Source organism: Cibotium barometz, chromosome 47 (genome assembly GCF_041138505.1).
Source record: "Cibotium barometz isolate CiBa-2024 chromosome 47, ASM4113850v1, whole genome shotgun sequence".
Classification (NCBI taxonomy): Eukaryota; Viridiplantae; Streptophyta; class Polypodiopsida; order Cyatheales; family Cibotiaceae; genus Cibotium; species Cibotium barometz.
The window spans coordinates 40,612,858-40,632,768 of NC_141092.1; the positions used below are offsets into that span (position 1 = coordinate 40,612,858).

General features: G+C 46.2%; 2 protein-coding genes across 6 annotated transcripts in view; one reads left to right on the forward strand and one right to left on the reverse strand.

Annotated features, from left to right (window-relative positions):
• Positions 1–891: 891 nt before the first annotated feature.
• The window catches only part of ALA2 (aminophospholipid ATPase 2), a 125,407-nt gene continuing 106,387 nt past the window's right edge, over positions 892–19,911 (reverse strand). For 4 of the 5 annotated variants that reach the window (XM_086784730.1, XM_086784731.1, XM_086784733.1 and 1 more), the window contains exons 18-26: positions 14,737–14,843; positions 14,388–14,519; positions 14,131–14,284; positions 2,810–2,927; positions 2,510–2,683; positions 2,356–2,407; positions 2,016–2,143; positions 1,754–1,904; positions 892–1,392 (exon numbers count right to left, since the gene is read on the reverse strand). In XM_086784730.1, the coding sequence (XP_086640856.1) occupies positions 1,072–1,392; positions 1,754–1,904; positions 2,016–2,143; positions 2,356–2,407; positions 2,510–2,683; positions 2,810–2,927; positions 14,131–14,284; positions 14,388–14,519; positions 14,737–14,843 (1,337 nt within the window). In that variant the 3' untranslated portion in view covers positions 892–1,071. Of the gene's footprint in view, positions 1,393–1,753; positions 1,905–2,015; positions 2,149–2,355; positions 2,408–2,509; positions 2,684–2,809; positions 2,928–14,130; positions 14,285–14,387; positions 14,520–14,736; positions 14,844–19,911 lie in introns of all 5 variants that reach the window. The other variant, XR_015263780.1, reaches the window with a different exon arrangement.
• LOC147611683 (uncharacterized) lies at positions 3,555–4,412 on the forward strand. The gene has a single exon (XM_086785017.1). The coding sequence runs from the start codon at positions 3,560–3,562 to the stop codon at positions 4,400–4,402; it is 843 nt and encodes a 280-aa protein (XP_086641143.1). The 5' UTR covers positions 3,555–3,559; the 3' UTR covers positions 4,403–4,412.

Consider the following 19,911-nt stretch of genomic DNA (forward strand, 5'->3'; position numbering starts at 1 on the left):
CTCACCATTGCAGTTCTGATTCCTAGAATGTTGTAAGAACCATTGCAATCCTCACTGCCACTTTTATTGGTGACAGTCTTTACTATTAGAGACTATTAGAGATGTCTTACTGAGGGTCACCAACAAATAGATAATTCACCTCTGCAAAGTCTTGTCAAGCGAGGCTTGTGAGGCAGTTAGGTGCACCCCAATACAAAGAATCAGGGTGGTCGGATTCCATGGCTGCACACGTCGCATGCCTCTAGCATGACTACACTGTTTCTGAGATGATTGAGCACTGTGGCCTTGCAGTGGGCTATTTAATAACAACTACTAATCACGAGTATGAAGTATTGAACAAGTCACAACTGCCTGCATGTTGGACTTCCCTGCAGCACAGCAGGTGTGCCGTAGGGCAAAGCACCTCTTCATGCAGTAGGGACAGCTCCACACCAACTTCATCTTGAGGACAGCACTGACATGATGTTATATCCAGATGTGCATCAGATTACTGGACCGAAGGCCTAACAAACCCACCCCCTTCCTTCCCTTCCATTAACAAAGAAAAAAAACTACCAAGAAGAAACCATCTATGCCACTTGGATAAATCTTACCCACTTGCTCAGAAGTTGTTGGGAGCACCTCCATGAAAATCGGTGCTTTGCAAGAGTAAAGCCCAGCTTGGACTAGAGACTCATGTCATAAGATGGTGCTGCACAGCCACAGTTAGGCTCTCTTCATCCTCCTCCCCCCAAAATGCACTCTCCCTGCCAAGGCGGCCAGCCCTTCTGACCGTATTCAACGATTATACTTATGTGATTAAATCAATAAGAACATTATGATTAGACAGATCCAATCATCCTGCCTACAACCTCATACACTTGCAAAGAAGCCAAAATAAAGTAGACCCACAAGAAAATAATTGACCTTTTTAGATTGCCAAATCACAAGATGTGTATAATCCTTTTCCATTTCTCTATTATGATTTTGCATGAGAGCTTTGCTCCGCAGCTTCTTCATTATATACTCATACAGATGATGTTGACCGTACAAACTGTACACCGAGCCATACCTATCTCCCATATAAAAAAATCACATGTGTTTTGTCCGAAGATGGTTGGCTGATGGTATTGTCCCAAATGAGCCCATAGTCGGGTCTTTCCGAACAGTAGTCACTGCATTAGTAAGCAAAGGCTGATGGATTGAATCCTGCTCTAATTTTATGCAGGTAAGGCTTAGGGGGGTGCCTTCATTGTCACTGCTCAAGGCATATTCATTATCAGGAGGGCAGCTCAAACACGACGATGAGTGTGACCGCTCCAACTGCTGAAGTATGTTTATGGCACTTGGTCGATAAGTAAACCGAAAGTGCTTGAGAGCTATTACAGGTCCCATGCCTACAATGACAATAAGCTGCACCCCAAGCAGAGAGTCACTTGAAGAATCAGCATGGGGTCACACACAATATCGCCATGATGGATGCTCATTGAGAGGTGCATCCTTTCCATTTATAGCATCCAATTAACAAAAAGCTCATTGAGAGGTGCATCCTTTCCATTTATAGCATCCAATTAACAAAAAACTCACAAGCTGTCTCACAAACAGTGCACACAGAGAAAAGAAACATGCCCACATGCACACGCATAAAACTCATGGAAAGTTCTACTTTGGAATGAAGGCAGCTAGATGATTGTAATAAACAAGGATTTCTTTGCTTTTTTGTTTTCTGTTTTCTTTTGAGGTGTCTCTGTGTGGTGTGGGAGGGGGGGCTTACCAGCATGCATAGCCAGTACATCCGTTCTCTGCACAATCTAAGCATTATCATATGCATCCCGCTCCACGGTACAAGACTAACGGCAAGGTTTACAACATAGAATGCTAAGAGATTCCCCCAAATGGCAATATGTTGAAAGACTGTGAAAGAGCTGCATTATTGGGAAAAGATGAAAAATCAGATACAACCTGTCAAAATTGGAATAAAAAAAGCAATGCCACTAAAACATGGAATACATGGTAGCAAATCATCGACAACTCACTTGGTTTCAAGAGCCACAACAAACGCTTGCAAGAAGATGCACCCAGAAAAAGCTACCATGGACAATTCCACTCTGTCACTTCGCTCGTTTTTGTAGACATGGATTGTCACAAGAAATACAACTGCTGCCTGCCCTTCCAGCATGAGAAACCCATCTTGAGCCATTTCATTAGCAAAGAAAGAGATTCCAGACTTGCATCATACGTTAATACCCAAAGTATGGTTAATCTCCATTGATTTGCAGAGGTAATTAGCCCTTGATTAAACTACTTTAGTTCCAAATAATGAATCAGAGTCTAGTAAAACAGAATTCTCAAGCTTTTCTTAAAAGATAAACTTACATGAAAAAGGGAGCGTCCAAACCACCCTGCAAAAGTGCTCGGATTGATCAATCTGCACACAACCACAGTGGGTTAACCCTCAAGTGTTACGGTATACCAAAATTCCCTAAACCCTAAAGCCTAAGTCAGTTTTATACAAGATTCTGTAGCATACCTTCCCGCTTGACCATAATAGAGGATCTCTGGATGCTGCAGCACAGTTTTCTCACTGAGATCTTTGTCAAGAGCATTGACCATCACCGGAATACTAGTGTACAAGACATTGTAAGCCATAAGGCTGAAGGAATCAAACAGGCTTGTTCCGGATACACCTGAAATGAAAGAAAACCTTCCACCACAAGACCCCATAGAGCAGAAATCGTCAGCAACTGTTTTCTTACAGGTTCCAAAAACTTCATAGTGGTCTGCAGGGATACACATGGGAAGAGAAGTTCTACTAATGATTCTAACTCACAATATCTGAATGAAACACAGGAGTAATGATTTGTAAATTGAGTATTGAGCCAGGAATGCAGTTCGGTTGTACGAGTATCTTCCATGGATCAGAATCAACCTTTTCAGGAATCGAAACTCTGTAAAACCATGAATCAAAAGCACATCTTAGATTAAAAATCCATATTCTGATCTACCTGCAATTGTTAAACATTAGTAAACTCTCTCTCTCTCTCTCTCTCTCTCTCTCTCTCTGTACTTTCATAGTTTATTTCATGTTCATTTTGTCCTTTTTTTTTCTGGACATCCAGAAGACATTGACAGTTGTACATTGATTTGTCTCATAGGTCGACTTCGGCCTCTAGTAGACGTTAATACAGCTTTCTTTCTTTCTTTCTTTCTCCCGCCTGCCTGCTGCGCTTCCCTCTCCCGCATGCTGCCCCTCTCCCGCCTGCCTGCTGAGCTTCCCTCTCCCGCCTGCTTCCCTCTCACGCCTGCTGCCCTGCTGCCCCTCTCCCGCCTGCCTGCTGCGCTTCCCTCTCCCGCATGCTGCCCCTCCCCCGCCTGCCTGCTGCCCCCTCTCCCGCCTGCTGCCCCTCTCCCACCTGCCTGCTGCGCTTCCCTCTCCCGCCTACTGCCTATCTTTCTCTCTTCGCAACAGCCCCCTCTGGCCTCTCTCTCTGTGGGAAGCGCTGCAGACACGCACGGAGCTCTTCCTGCGGCCAAGGGTTAATTTTTAACCTGAAACCAGCCTTTTTCAGCCCGAGACAAGATGGAGAGGATCGACATTGAAGACCTGATCAAGGCAGCCATCCAACAACACAAGAAAGAGACGGACAATGCAATTAATATGGTCAACTGGAGCCTTCTTGACAAAGTCAAGAAGCTTGAAGCACGGATAGCAGCCCAAGATGCAGAGATCGCAAATCTCAAAAAGGAGATAGCAGAAGCACGCGCTCAACATAAGCTCGAGGAAGGTGAAATTCAGCCCGTCATGATGGAGAAGCTGAACACCATCAAGGCCCAAGTGAGAACACTTCAAGAGGGAGAAGAAAAGAAGGCCCGGGAGACCTCCTCGTGGGTGGAGGTGCTCACGAAGACGCAAAAGCAAGTAGATGAAGCGGAGAAATGGCTAGAAGTGGTCAAGAAAGGTAAGAACAAGGAGGCCGAGAGCACATCTACCTCGAAGATTATCAACCTAACCATTGAGGAGGAACAAAGAAGAAAGACAAGGGAACTTCATGTGCGGATCACGGGTCTTAGGGACGGTGACAATGTAGAGGAGGAAGCCAAAGATTTATACACACGCATGGGCATTTCGAGGCCTACACACACGGGGGGTTGGAGAGTGGGCAAGAAAGACAAGAATGGAGGAGAGAGCTCGAAGGAGAGAGCTCTCATTTTACGCTTTCCCACCTTGGAGGCCAAGAAGTATTTCTTGGCCAAGCGCTCCACCCTTAAGAAAACGGGCATCTTTTTAGGAGATGACCACACCTTGGCACAGCTAGCACATATGAGGGAGTGCATGCCGGAGATTAGGGCAGCCAGAGAAAAAGGGAAGCTAGCATTTTACAGAGGAGGCAGAGTGGTGATACTAGAGAGACGCACCACTTGACGGTGCGAGACCTATGGGACCGGTCTGAGACTTGCAGTATGGAGCTGCAATGAAATGAAATGTTATATTAACGTCTTCAAAAGGCCAAAGTGACCTATGAGACCAAAGTTACAACCATATGACATCTGATACACTATCTGGAAAAGAAAAGAAAGGACTGAAGGTAAGTATCTAGCCCTACAATACATCAATAGGGAGCATCCGGAAGCAGCAACTAGGGAGAGTGGGAAGCTAATGCTACTAGTCAAAATGGGGTACATGAGTACATGGATACATGAATATGGGGGAGTACAAAAGTGACAGTGAGTACAACAGTATATGGCTGGTGTGGTAATCATCCTAGGAGCTCTAGCATGGGTCTCTGCCGGATGGCCTGGATATCTGCCATAGTGAGATGCTTGGTCGGACGAGCCCGATGCCTCGCAATGATGCTCTGAATCCTCCGGTGTAGGCACCGTCTCTGATGTAAGGATCCGCGAACCCTCGGGCGTCTGGATCTGCCCAACTGGATAGCTCTCTCAACTAGAGTCCCACGGGGTGCCCACTGTTAGGCTGTCGACGGGGCTGTGTCTCCTCCCGGGTAGTCCCTCTAAAGAAGTCAGTAATCTGTCTCTGTGTGGACTCCCTGCCAGTCGGGCGTCTGCTCCTCATAATGGACTCTCTGAGCCTGCGGATCTCCAATAGATAAAAACCCAAGCATCGCTGATCAAAATAGTCCATGACTCTAGCCAGTGGTCCAAATCCCTCTCTGAAAAGGCAATGGTAGCGCCCTCGAATCTCATAAAATGCTGTGCAGCGACAGATGTAGTGCTTCTCCGTCTCTGGCTCTATCCAACAAATCTGACATATCTTGTCCCCTGGAGGTATGCCTCTAAATCTGCCTGTCTCTATCTCTAACTGATGTGAAGAGGTGCGGATCCGCCCAATGGCACACCTCAATCCATGAGACAGATGGGTATCCATGTAGCTCGGTCTAAGTATAAAGCTATCCTCAGTGGTGCGGAGAAGATGGTCTCTATAGAAAGCCATCTTCGTCCCTAGCCATGTCCTCCTGTGAGGGCTCTAGCCATGTCCTCCTAGTGTCCAACTGAATGAGGTCCTGTCTGATGACTCTACTAATCTCAGAATGTGTCAAGGTGTGAGAGGGTGCCTCTAGAGAGTACTGGAAGGGTGGAAGTCTGTCTAAGCTGAACCCGTGGAACTCAAACCAGGATGCTATCTGCGCATACCAACATGAAGTGTCTCCCTCCATGGCTAGCTGATGAGAGGACTCTAAAGCAAGTCGTGCATACCGGTGCCGGGGAAGCTCCCAGGTGCTATGAATGAAGAACACTGATCTGGCAAGAGCCTCTACTACGATTGGTGGTGCTCCCATCTCGGCTCGGATAATCTCATGGGGTACCGAGGCCTTAGCCCGAATCATCCTGGAGATCATGGACACAAGTGGTCTCTCCATCGATCTCCATCCATCGTATGTGCGTCCTGATCGACTGTGACGATCTAGGCTAGGCCCCCAGATCTGTACTCCATATAGCATAGCCGATGTGACCAGCGTGTCAAAAAGCCACAGCTTAGTGTGTGGCTCCTGAAACTGTACCTGAGAGCACATCCTCTCTAGACCTCCTAGTGCTGCATATCCTCTAGTCAATTTGGCCTCATCCAGACGCCCGAGGGTTCGCGGATCTTCACATTGAAGACGGTGCCTACACCCGAGGATTCAGAGCATCATTGCGAGGCATCGGGCTCGTCTGACCAGGCATCTCACTATGGCAAATATCCAGGCCATCCGGCAGTGACCCATGCTAGAGCTCCTAGGCTGATTACCATTCCAGCCATATACTATTGTACTCACTGTCACTTTTGTACTCCCCCTTATTCATGTATTCATGTATCCATGTACTCATGTACCCCATTTTGACTAGTAGCATTAGCTTCCCACTCTCCCTAGTTGTTGCTACTTCCGGATGCTCCCTCTACTGATGTATCGTAGGGCTAAATACTTACCTTCAGTTCTTTCTTTTCTTTTCCAGACAGTGTATCAGATGTCACATGGTTGTAACTTTGGTCTCATAGGTCACTTTGGCCTTTTGAAGACGTTAATATAACATTTCATTTCATCTCTCTCTCTCTCTCTCTCTCTCTCTCTCTCTCTCTCTCTCCCCCCTGTTTATATGTGGCCATCTTGCTCAAATTTCCAGGCCCACATAGTACAAGTGTCTTCTTTTCGTTTCATTTTCAGTACTTTCTGTTTCCATGTTCACAGTTTATATATGGAACTCTTGTAACACATGTTGGACTCAAAGACCCATTGGGCCTTTTGTAGACGTTAATAAAATCTCTCTCTCTCTCTCTCTCTCTCTCTCTCTCTCTCTCTTCTTGCTTAAGCTCCGCAGACACAAGGACACCTTCTTGAGAGAGCTTCGGCCCTAGCCACCCCACCCCCTCCCTCGCCAACCATCACCAGTTTCTTATGGACACAGGAGGTGGAGGACACCGATATAGTGGATCTTGTGGACCCTCCACGAGCTGGTCTGGACCTACCCTACCCGAGAGGAGTTACCTCGGACCGAGCCTCCGCACTCTAGCGTGCCCCCCGCCCCCCCCCCCCCATCAACTCCAGATCCAAGGCATGCTCCACCGCCATCGAGCTACACTACCTTTCCACGTGATATAGCTGAGGGAGACCTCTCGGCCATGGACATTTTTTCTACCAGATCCAGGACATGCTCCACCGCCATCGAGCTACCTTTCCACGTGACATGGCTGAGGGAGACCTCTCGGCCATACTCGTCAGCCCCATGCTTGACATTTTGGAGAGTGGTATACCATCTACTCGGAGCTGAGGTTGCTCCCATGTTTTTATGTTCTCAGTATTCCATGACGAGTTTCCATGGACAGTTTTGTATCACCCCAGTGAGATAGCTATATTTATGTTTTCATTTTGTTTTATTTTCTATTCCATGATGAGATATACCATGGACATTATTGTATCACTTTGGTCTCATAGGCCCATTGGGTCTTTAGTAGACGCTTAATATATCTTTCTTTCTTTCTTTCTTTCTTTCTAGAGCTAGAGATGGAGGAGCACTACATCTGTCGATGCCCCGTGTACTATGAGATTAGAGGGAGGTTCCATTGCCTTTTCAGAGAGGGGTTCCCCCTTGCCAAAGTGGACTACAGTGACCAGAGATACCTAGGATTTTTTCTACTAGAGAGATGCCGGCATAGAGAGAGACTCATACGTGGAGGAGTAGCACACATAGGTCCTGTGCAAAGACAGCTTACTAATTTCTTTGGGAGCACCAATTCAGCACAACAACAGAGGCAGGGTGACGACATAGCCGCATCCACATCTAGAGGGGTCACTCTTGAGCATGCCTCTCAGCTTTGTCGGGATAGACGTCCTAGACCTCAAGGTATCCGTAGCAGATCCAGATGGCATGGGAGGATTAGAGAGATCATCGCAAATCACCCCCAGATACCCTCTAGGCAGTTCACCCCAGAGGAGCTTGTCTTCATGCTTCAGCGACCTATGAGGGATTTCATCCACTGAGGGCCCGTCTATATCCTCACACATTCATGAGCCTCACGCGCCCAGAGATGTTTCTATGTGGACACTTTCATCCCCTCTTAGTAGCTTCCCAGGTTTCCCAGGTTTCCCAGGTTTCCCATTTTCCCATGTTACTCTTGATCTCTAGATCTATAGATCTTTAGATATTTTCTCACTTTTTTCTGTTACACACCACTGACATTTGTACTTCATCTAACCAGATTATTGTAACTTTTGGTCTCATAGGTCATTTTGGCCTTGAAGACGTTAATATAGATTTCATTTCATTTCACTTCCTACCATTTTTCTAGTTCCACACTTCTATCAAATATGCCTTTTTCTGGCAGTTGTATCAGGCCACTAGTTCCTCTTTGGCCACAATAGCTAGTTTTTTTTCAGTTTATGCTTTTCATTTTCTACTCGGGACATTTAGTTTCCTTGAGTTTTGGATGTATTGGTACTTTTGTCTCGTAGGCCACTTTGGCCTCTTGCAGACGTTAATATATCTTTCTTCTTCTTTCTTTCTCTGTCTCTATCTCTGTCTCTCTCTCTCTCCCCCCCCAGAGATGCTTGGGGCTCTTCCTTCTGGAGCTCCGCAAACACAAGGAGTCCTTATTGTAGCCCAGACCAGCACAGAGAGCTCTCAGTGACTTCTTCCAAACTAGAGCTCCAAGAGCAAATCCACCCACTACCCTCGACCTCCACGTTGATGCAAGGGCCCGGCCAAGAGGAGTGACACTAGACAGAGCCATCGTGCTATGCAGAGCCCGATGCCCCTGACCCCGTGGCCCCTACCCATGCTTGCGTCCCCACAGGAGGATCACAGCCATCATTTCCCACCACCACAAGACTTTCTCCTGTCGGCTCAGCTTTACTACATTGGGTACCATGATGCAACACCCTATGCGGGATATTTTAGGGTGATGTGAGAGCTTGACGCTCTTTGTATTGGGATCAACTTTGGCATTTCAGCTCTTGTTCCTTTCTTTTATTTTTAGTACCAATGATGATGTATTCCATGGACATGATGTAATCTTTTGGTCTGATAGGTCATTTTGGCCTTTTGTACTGTATCTAGCTTCATGCAAAAAACGTGAGAGAGAAGAAGATGAACTCAAGAATAGCAAAAACAAACCTAGCTTGGCATACCATGTTTAACCACCCAACCATTATATATACCAGTGACCCCGGGGATCCAATGTGTACCTTGCCAACCACACACCATACTCATGCGCCCCTTGTGTCCCCAATGGTACCCCCATGCTACACATCATTGGGTCTTTGGCCTACAACCGTCACCCATGAACGTTACCCGTTCACACTTATTATTATAAGCGATGATGTGCAATAGTATGCCGCCATTGGTTTTCCCACACAACGTCCGCGTGTCCCATGCATTACTCGCGTGTAAATCCCGCGTATTAATGTGTACGCATCCCACGTGTAAGGGTTGTAACACCAACACACCTGGGACAGTGGAGTGGTGGTCCTCTCTTTCCCTCTCAACGTCGTGCTCGATAGGGAGTGGCATTGCCAGTATGCCTCCTCCGCCATCCACTCTTAGGCGGTCTCCCAAGCTTAGCATCTGGGAGAGAGCTGTCTAGTTCACATCGTCATTCACTTCTAGGCCCTGGCCCACATGGACCTAGGGCTCCTACCTTCAATATCAAGATGGAGACATTGACTCCCCGAGCTTGGAGATGATATTGTATGTTTTCCTCCATGTGGTAGTCACTGTCCCTTTGAAGCCCTTCTTCCGATTCCTTTATTGTGACGGATGGAACAGTGAGCACAAAGCACATGTATCGCAGGGCCAAAGCGGAGAGAAGCTTTATGGAGGACAGGATCAGGGATCACTTGGCCCGCATCCAACACTGGTCAGATTGTGCTTACTCCCCCTCCAAACAGACCCCAAAGACACTCCGTGGAGATGGTTTCTTGAGCAAGTCTCACTCCTCCCATCCCTAGTTATGTAGATTGTCACTTGGGATGTTCATAGGATAGGGAGACCCCTTCCACAGCAAAAGAGGGGTACTTCTACAGGAGCTTCAAAGAGACTGCGTAAGAGGCCCAATTGATTTCTTGTTCTTACAGGAACATCACCTTTCGGCACGGTGCACCCACAAATGCAGGAAGCTTTTGCCCGGACACACTTTTAGTCCCCTGCTTTTGGCCCAAAGGGGAACCAGGGTAGAGTAGTGGTTTTATTTAGGACACAACCCATGGTTAGCATAGCCAAGAGGGATGAGGAGGCCCGCTACATGTGGGTTTAGTTACAAATTACAGCCTTGAGATGCATTTACGTGGCTATATGCTATTTCGCCTTGGATTCTTCATGATATGCCCCACGGAACCGGAGGGAGTCTCCATACACAGCTCTCTCTCTGAGGATAGCACTGACTTCTTGGGACTAGGCGAGGTCCTCTTACTTGAGGACTTCAATGCTAGGACCAAGAGTGAGAAGATATAGATGTATGATTTAAAAGACCCTATCAGCTGATAGACTAGGATGGCACAAGGCCAAAACGGATCTCACATGACGATGGAGACCACACTTTCTATGGGAGCTGCCTCCTACAGTAGGCTCAAGCCACAGCCATGCTATCTATAATGGGATGGCATGCTGGCTTGCATCAGGAGGGCTTACTAGTTTTCCATATAAAGGGGGCTTCCAACACACTCGATTATCTTATTCATATCGCCGGAACTAGCCTTGCTGATACCTGGCTTTACCATCTCACCATGCACGCTTGGTGCCAACCACAGTTACCTCAATTCCACCCTCATCTGCACACCACGTACTCCACCACAGGCACCACCCATCTCACACTACACCTAGATCCATTTCACCCATAATTGTCATCTTATCTATGCAAATCAGCTATACCGTCGTCTCTTGGATGAAATGAAATGAAATGAAATGTTATATTAACGTCTTCAAAAGGCCATAATGACCTATGAGACCAAAAAGTTACATCATGGTGGATATGATACAATGTTTGGATAAAAAACCAGAAAATGAAAAAGAAAAATAAAGATGATACTATTGGCACCTAGAAAATGAAACTGGAACTGGAAGGCAAACAGAAACCCTTATAGGATGTGAATATAGTGAGGGGGGGCTACGCTATGGAGGTGAGTGGAGTATAGTGAGGGGATACAATATCATGTGGGACGGGGGGGTACACTATGGAGGTGCCTCCATCTCATAATATGTGCCGCATCGGACGCTCGCGGATCGCCTCATCTGCACCTCTCACCACCCTCACCTCATGGCTCACAACAATTTACTCACACATCCGCCATCGACAGTTTTCCACACCCCCGCCGGTCCACCGTGAAACCCCACACAGGTACCATGCCTCAGAATTACTCGTATGACGAAGAATGCCGTATCACATGTGCATGTCTTTTGTGTGAGTGAGCTACCGGCCAAATATAGAAGCGTGACGCTCAACCGATTAACCGGTACCTTACTCGTCGCAAGACGAGCGCATTGTCGTAAATAGCACGAGGACTCTTCCTAAGTGGGAATTGTGACGAGGCTTGGCGTAGGATCCGAGAAGGACGCTCACACACACCCATCATAGACCCACACATCTGACACTCATATGCACACTCATTATACCAACATACCCCACCAACCCCCCCTCCCACATCCACCTTCTTCACACGAGACATGGTGGTGAAGGCTATATGCAGGCTTCCGAATGGCTAATCACAAGATCATCAAGGGCTTATGGCTGAGCACCTCTCTTATGCACGTGACACCCTGGCACTCCTCCTAGCCCATATGTTTAATAGGGCCCTCTGAGAGGGCTTTCCCCCACCTGGTCATCACACAATTGCGCTTGTCCATAAGGCCGGAGACCCCATGGATCCTAATAACTACAGAACCATCATGATCGGCCGCATGGCCAAGCTCTATGGATCTATACATGTGTTTGAGCTCAATACAATGGCAGAGAGAGAAGGATATAAGGCACCAAGGCAAGCAGGATCCAAGAGAACCTTCTCCACGTAGGATCATTCACACTTCGGGCTATCATTGAGTAGGCCAAGGGAGATGGCCACCGACTATACTGTTGCTTTGAGGACTTCCACAAAGCTTTTGATGCAATGCCTCGGGCCCGTCTATAGCGCTTACAGTATCTTGGGGTCCCGTGTGACATGATCTGGGCTATCATTGCCTTATACGAGTCACTTATTGGCAAGGTGAGATGCCTGGGAGGACTCTATGAGGAGGTCTCTAGCACCATCGGAGTGAAACAAGGATGTCCACTATCTCCGACCCTCTTTGGACTCTACGTAGATGAGATCTCACACTTCATTGATAGAGCCGGAGGTCGAGGAGCTTCTCTAGGAGGTATTCTTGTTTCCATCCTTTTATATGCTCATAATATTGTACTCATTGTGTAGATTCTGAGGAGGAGCTACAGAAGCACATGGATGCTTTACAAGATTTCTGCACACAGAGGGGGCTCTCAGTCAACCTTGGGAAAACCAAGATTATGGTATTCCACACCTCCTAACCAATTGCAAGCCGTACAGAGATCACTTACATGGGTAGCAAGGTTTTTGAGGTGGTGCACTCATATGTCTATCTCAGAACTACCTTCACTAGTCCATGCTTCTAAATGAGACAGGCACCAAAAGATAATCACTAGAGGATATGCAGCTCCCTTCTAGGCACCGGATTTATCCCCGGCAGATTGGCAGCGCATAGTGCGTCCTGAGATCATGATGTTATCACGGATATTATGGAACAAACGGTAAACCATCTATCCCCCACCAGATCATCCAGGCAGGGTTTGCCGGCTCCTGTGTTGATGGAGGCCCTATTCCCAACAGTCACTTATATATAGAGGGTGAGGGAGATGAATCCACTTGGACTCCCCTGACTTGCACCACAGTCATCACAGCAGATAGCAGCCAAAGGAGAACATTCATCCTAGTATGGCACACTACTCACTTGGTTTCGAGCACATGGACGACATATGGACCGGCTCCCTCCATGATCTAGAGTTCCCATACATTACACTTCCACATGAGGACAGGAACCATGTGATCCGATACGATCTACTGGGGCTATATACACACAACACATGGATGATTGGATCACACTGGTAGGTCCATTGCCTATCAAGGTGCAGTACAGTCCAGTACTACAGAGATCATTTCCTGAGATTCACAGCAGATGGTTTCAGAGAGAGACCAGGATATCTTGATGTCTTCATGTGCCATGCTATGAGGATAGCAATTGGCCAGCTGAGGGTATCATCCCAGAGACTGTGGATAGGGACTGGCAAAGTTGAGCGGCTACCCAGAGATGACTCTGTCAAATGGGGGTTCAGTCAGAGGAACACTATGTTTGCCAGTGCCCACTATGAGATCAGAGGGAAATTTCACTGTCTATTCAAAGAGAGCTTTGGACCCTTATCCTGGATCATGGAATATCCAGATCAAAGGTGCCTTGGACTCTTCCTACTAGAGCTCAGCTGACAGAAGAGTCACTACTCCGAGATCTTCACCCCCAACACTCCTCTTTGCTTACCATCACCATTTTTTTTCCAACCTAGAGGAGTGGATAGGGAGGCACCAAAGCCCACCACAAAGGATACCACAGTGCCTCCTCACAGAAGCCCCATGGGAGTTGCACCAGATCGGGGAAGCACATTGCAGAGAGCTAGATGCCCTCATCCCATTGGACCCCGGCCAAACCCAGCTCCTCAGCCCTAGATTCAAGAGATCTTGGCCCACCATCGAGCAGCCTCATTCTCACAGCAAACTATCGACATCTCTAGCCTTCTTGTATCACCCATGATGGACATCTTGGATGGCCCCTTGCCTAGCATACAGGTTTGATTGACTGTTTTTATTCAGATCTCCCATATCCCATCACTTCTTGTACCCTATACCTAGCATAGTAGGATCTGGATTTTTCACCTTGTATAATCTCAAAGTGTGAGATCTTAGCTTTCAGTTTTCGGTTTTAGTTTACTGATGCTTTTTCTTTTTTCATCCATAATGAGATTTCATGGACACTATGTATACATCATTTTGGTCTCATAGACCCCTTGGGTCTTTTGAAGACGTTAATATAACTTTCTTTCTTTCTTATCTCTCTCTCTCACACACAGGCCCTCCCCCCAATTCCCCATCCATTCAAAAAACTTACTTCCAAAACTGAAATCTGCAGCTCTTGCAGCCTGAAGGCCTTCTCGGCCACTAATGCCAACACCGACATGAGCCTCTTGTATCATTTTCACATCATTTCCACCATCTCCTATTGCAAGAGTCCTGTAATCGCAATTTTTGAGCAGCTCTACAAGCTGTAAGCACCAATAAGAAACAGTGAGGCTCTTTCCATGAAAATCTTTTAACAAGAATCCCTACTTGAATTCCAACTTAAGTTGCGTGACAAATAGCACTAACTTGAGCTTTTTGTGATGGAGTTACACGACAACATATGGCTGTCTTTGCAAGCATGGCGAGCTCTAAAAATGAATCATAATGATGATTCAAAGCAATCTCCAAGGCCCATCCATCAATAACAAAAGCAACACCCTGTGACATTAAGAAGTGCAAAAAGTAATGAGGTTTGATCTTGTTGATTTACATGATAGTCCTACGAATCATGAGGCCTGCCTGTACCCTTGCTTGAGTGGTTAGTGCACGCGCCTGCCGAGAAGCAAGCCTAGGTTTCTTATCCCCTTCAGCCCATTTGCTTAGAAAGAAAATATTAAAGCACAATTTCCAGGTCCAGTAAAAAAGCAATTATCACCTTTATTTCTGTATTTGTCATTCTCATCGTCCGTAGAACTCTTTCAAGGCCACTTGCAACATCCTCTTCTGTTCTGCCTTGTACATATAAGACATGCCCTTCTGGCTCTGCAAGAACAAAGGAAAGAAATTTTTGACTTGCTTTGACAAAGAGCATCACAAAAATACAGCTATTTCCAACAAAGGAACAGGAAACAGCCATTTCGGTTATCTCCACCCAAGATATCCCCCACAAATGCCACCCCAAGTTTCTCAACTATTTCTCTCAACGATTTCCCTCTTTCTTTTTCCTTTTTCCAATTTTACTCTTCATTCACACTATATAATGCTAAAGACTTACAGTTTCCCAGCTGTTTCCTATTCCTACTTTCAGGCCGTTCCCGTTGCACAACATCAGCCATTTTACTTCCCATTCCCATTCACCGATGTAACCATGGCTTGCAGTAAGAAGGGACCTATATCACAAATTTTGACATTAAAAAGTACTAGTGCATATTTGGGCTTGAATGCCGCCAAATCCTAAATATTTTCAGACAGATCAAAGGTTTTTGAACCTTTACAAGGCAAGGCCCGTGGGTAGAGTTCAGCTCTTCTTTTTTCCATCTTCCTATTACTTATAATGTCAGCCCATGGGTGGTGGGCTACAACCCTTCTTAGAGGTAGAAGTGCTCTGAAGGTGACCTTGGCTACCAACCTTGTAGGGAGGGGGAAGCAAGGGCACTCTCTCCAATATAAAAGATGGCCCGAGAGGGGGGAGACGGGGGCCAGCTGTGCGGCAGGAGGGTCCTGCGGGGGGGTGTTCCACCAATCTAGAGGAATGGTTGGGTCGATGTGGAGGGTAGGATTCCATCCTCTCCAGGGCCCAGCAAGGCACTTGGACTCGATGGAGGGAGGGAGTTGTCTGAAGGTGGACCAACTTCCAAAGGACCGGGTTGGTCCCGAGTGTTGATTTTCATGGTCGAGCTGGACAGTAGCTGCAGCTATGGAGGGTTGAATTAATACATCACTGTGGAGTGTACATAGCAAATAGTGAAGAAGAGAGGGTTAGAGAGAGAACAAAGCTCTCAGAGAAAGAAAGAAAGAAAGAAAGTCATATTAACGTCCACGGAATGCCTTGAAGGCATATGGGACCAAAAACTGGTACCTCACAGTCATTACCATGCACTTCGGGGTGCACTTAGGCACAAGCAAAAGATTAACGAAAACCCTAGGATGATAAACAACTATCTGTGATATAAAAAATGCCGATGGCACATTAGAATGCTAGTCAATTGGGTTTAGGCTTACGGAAGTCCTCAATTATTGCCTTTCCGTCGCGGTAGACTGCCCACTTTCCAGCTTGGCGGGCTGCTCGGACTTTGGCGAGTTCTGGACTTTTGTTTTTAAGCAATAGGGGAGTGACTTTATCAGCTAACTAGAGCCTGGTGCCCTGTAATGATTTGGAATGTCGGAGAACTTGGATCTTGTCCTGTTTGTTGTGATATTTCGCAATGGCACGCTTCCCTTTCTTGACAATTGTCCATGGGTTGCCGATATCAATGAGGGGGAGGGCCTTACTTGAAGGCAATGAAGGTGTTAGGGTTAGGGTTTGGAGATGCTGCAAGCATGCGTGGAAAACCAACAGAGAGAACACGACTTTAGTCTATTGCATAATAATCAAAGTGAAGTACAATAGCCACATAATAGTGACCCTAAAGATAAGTGTTCACATGTCCGGCCATAAAATGTGCCGGGTGGACAAAAACACTTATAAACTGCATATAAGTGAAACTGAACTAAACTGGGGGAAAAAACCTCCACTAACTGAAGTAAAAAGTGCCCCAGTAATCTACTGATGATCACTAGCACTCCTCTGGGTGCATACACAGCATAAAACCCAACAAACCCCCCTGGAGTGATATGTGATCACTGTACATCATCCACCAAAAGGAAACAAATTCAAAGCATTGCGGAATGCTTCAAATTTCGGACGTGGTAATGCCTTGGTGAAGATGTCTGCCACATTCTGATCTGTAGGACAGTAGATCAGACTGATATCTCCTGCCTAGAGTCTCTCCCGAACAAAATGATAGTGAATCTCAATGTGTTTCGTGCGAGCATGAAACACAGGATTCCTGGCCACAGCAATGGCACTCTGACTATCAGTATAGATAGGTGTAGGCTCCTCCACTGAAATATCCATATCAGTCATGAGACGACGCAGCCAAACACACTCAACAGTAGTAGTATAGGCTGCTCTGTACTCTACCTCACAAGACGAAGTGGCCACTGTGGTCTGTTTCTTGCTTAGCCAAGAAATGCATGAAGAGCCAAGAAAGAAACAATTTCCACTAGTGGAATGTCTGGTATCAAAATCACCAGCCCAATCTGAATCACTGTAAGCGTATAACTGCATGTCACCCCCCTCAGGATAAAGCAATCCAAGAGACAAGGTACCCTGCAAATAACGGAATACACGCTTCACAGCTTGCCAATGTGACAACCGCGGGCTGTGCATGAATCTGCTCAACTGAGAGACTGCATACTGAATATCTGGCCTTGTATTACACAACTAAATAAGGCACCCAACAGCCTGAGCATATGTAGTGGCATCAAAGGAAACACTGTCATCTTGTAGTGACAGTTTCATCCCAGGCTCCATAGGAGTACTAATAGGCTTGCAATCCTGAAATTTAAACTTCTCCAGAAGTTTAGCAACATAGCGTGATTGCAACAACCCAATGCCTCTGTTATCCTGCACAAACTGTATGCCCAAATAGTAATGTACAAGGCCCAAGTCAGACATGTCAAATGTCTGTTGCAGTATCTCCTTAAAAGCTGCAATTTTGTCATCATTTGATCCCATGAGCAAGAGATCATCCACATAAAGACTGATGACCAGCAGATCTGTCTCTTCTTTCTTTACATACAGAGTGGCCTCTGATGGACTGTTCACAAATCCCTGATTGAGTAGAAAAGCATCTATTTTTGCATACCAAGCTCGTGGAGCTTGTTTCAAACCATACAAGGCCTTTTTCAGCCTGCAAACTTTCCCCTCATGACCATGTTCTGCAAAACCCATGGGCTGAAATACATAAACTTCCTCCTCGAGGTCCCCATGTAGAAATGCAGTCTTTATGTCCAACTGGTGAACAACCCAACCACGATGTGCAGCCAATGCAATGACACACCTAAGTGTCGACATACAGGATGTAGGAGCAAATGTCTCCTCATAATCAATGCCCTTCTTCTGTGCATAGCCCTTTGCAACTAGACGGGCTTTGTACCTGTCAATGGATCCATCTGCATGTCTTTTCAACTTATAGACCCATTTAGTACCAATTGCTTTCTTGCCTTTGGGCAGATCAACCAAATCCCATGTTTGATTCCTTTTAATAGAATCAAGCTCATCCTGCATGGCTTTGTTCCAATGCACATTATCTCGTGCATCCACAAATGAATCAGGCTCATCATCATCCTGTAAACTGGCTGCCATAACCAGATTCAAATCCATGATGTGTGCATGCTCATTGGTCCTTGTCTCCCTACGAGTACGACCAACAAGAGGACCCTCTAAATGGCTGTCCTGTAATGTCCTCAAATACCATCTAGGTATATGTCTGACCTGTGGTGCCTGCTGCCCCATATTTGGTTCAGCTTCTGGCTGATTTGGCTGCTGAATTTCTGCACCACCTACATCATTTGCTGGCTGTCCTGTACCCTCATGAGTTGAATCACCAACTGTGGAATGAAACTCCATGGGTAGTAGACCTTCAAACACATCATTTTCAGCCTGATTTGCCTCATAACCAGCCATGGATATTTCTGATTTTTCATCAAAAATCACATCCCGACTAGTGAATATCTTCCTGGATAGTGGGTCATATAACCTGTAGCCCTTGCTCTCACTGCTATACCCAACAAAAATGCATTTTGTGGCTTTATCATCCAGCTTCCTCCTCAACTCTTTGGGTATGTGTGCATATGCAAGACACCCAAAGATACGAAAATGCGATACAGAAGGCTTGCGGCCATGCCAAGCCTCAAAAGGAGTAATAGAAACCAATGCCTTTGTGGGACATCGATTCAAAATATGACAAGCACACATGACTGCTTCCACCCAAAAGATATGTGGTAGCCTTTTTGCCTTTAGCATACATCTGGCCATCTCCATGAGTGACCGATTCTTCCTTTCTGCAACCCCATTCTACTGTGGAGTGTAAGGAGTAGTATACTGATGTTTTATACCTCTACTCCCAAGAAAGGAATTCAGCATATGTGACATATATTCCCCCCCTCGGTCAGAACGGAGAGTCTTCACCTTGCATCCTGACTCTGTCTCAGCAAGTGCTACAAAGGCCAAAAATGCATCATATACCTGTGATTTCTGTGTCAAAGGATAGACCCAGCATATACGAGAGAAGTCATCAATAAATGTTGCAAAATAAAAGCAACCACCTAATGACTTCGTCTGCATGGGACCACAAAGATCACTGTGTATAAGTTGCAACTTTGCAGTTGCTCTTAGAGCCTGATCACGTGGGAAGGAAAACCTGTGCATTTTTCCCAAAATACATCCTTCACAAATGTGATCTGGAGGCTTCTCCATGAGAGGTAGATCTGTAAACATGTTATGTCGCTGCATAAGCATAAGACTACCAAAATTTACATGCCCCATGCGAGCATGCCATAACTCCGCATCAACCATAGTTGGAGTAAGAGTGAATGCATGATAAGCAGACTGATCCACTGGCTGAAATGCATCCAACTGATAAAGTCCATGACATAATGTACCAATAAGCATCAAGGTCAAGGCATTAGCTTTGTCTCTGACCATGCATTTATCATCATCAAAGTGGACTTGCATACCACAATGTGCTAAAGAAGAAATGGACAACAAATTCTTCTTTATCCCTGGTACATATAAGGCATCTGTAAGGCAGAGAATGGAGCCATCAATGGCTGTGAGCTGAATCTCCCCAATGCCACGAACTGGATATGAAGCATTGTTGGCACACTGAACAGTTTTGCCAACAGGGGCACGGCCAACATGACTAAATAAATCCCTGCGAGATGTGATATGCTTTGAGGCACCACTATCAAAATACCAAGTACATGCATGCTCTGTCAAACTGAGTGCCTGTGAAGACCAAGAGGCATCATAGCTGCATGTATAAAAACAGTAATCCCTGTCCTC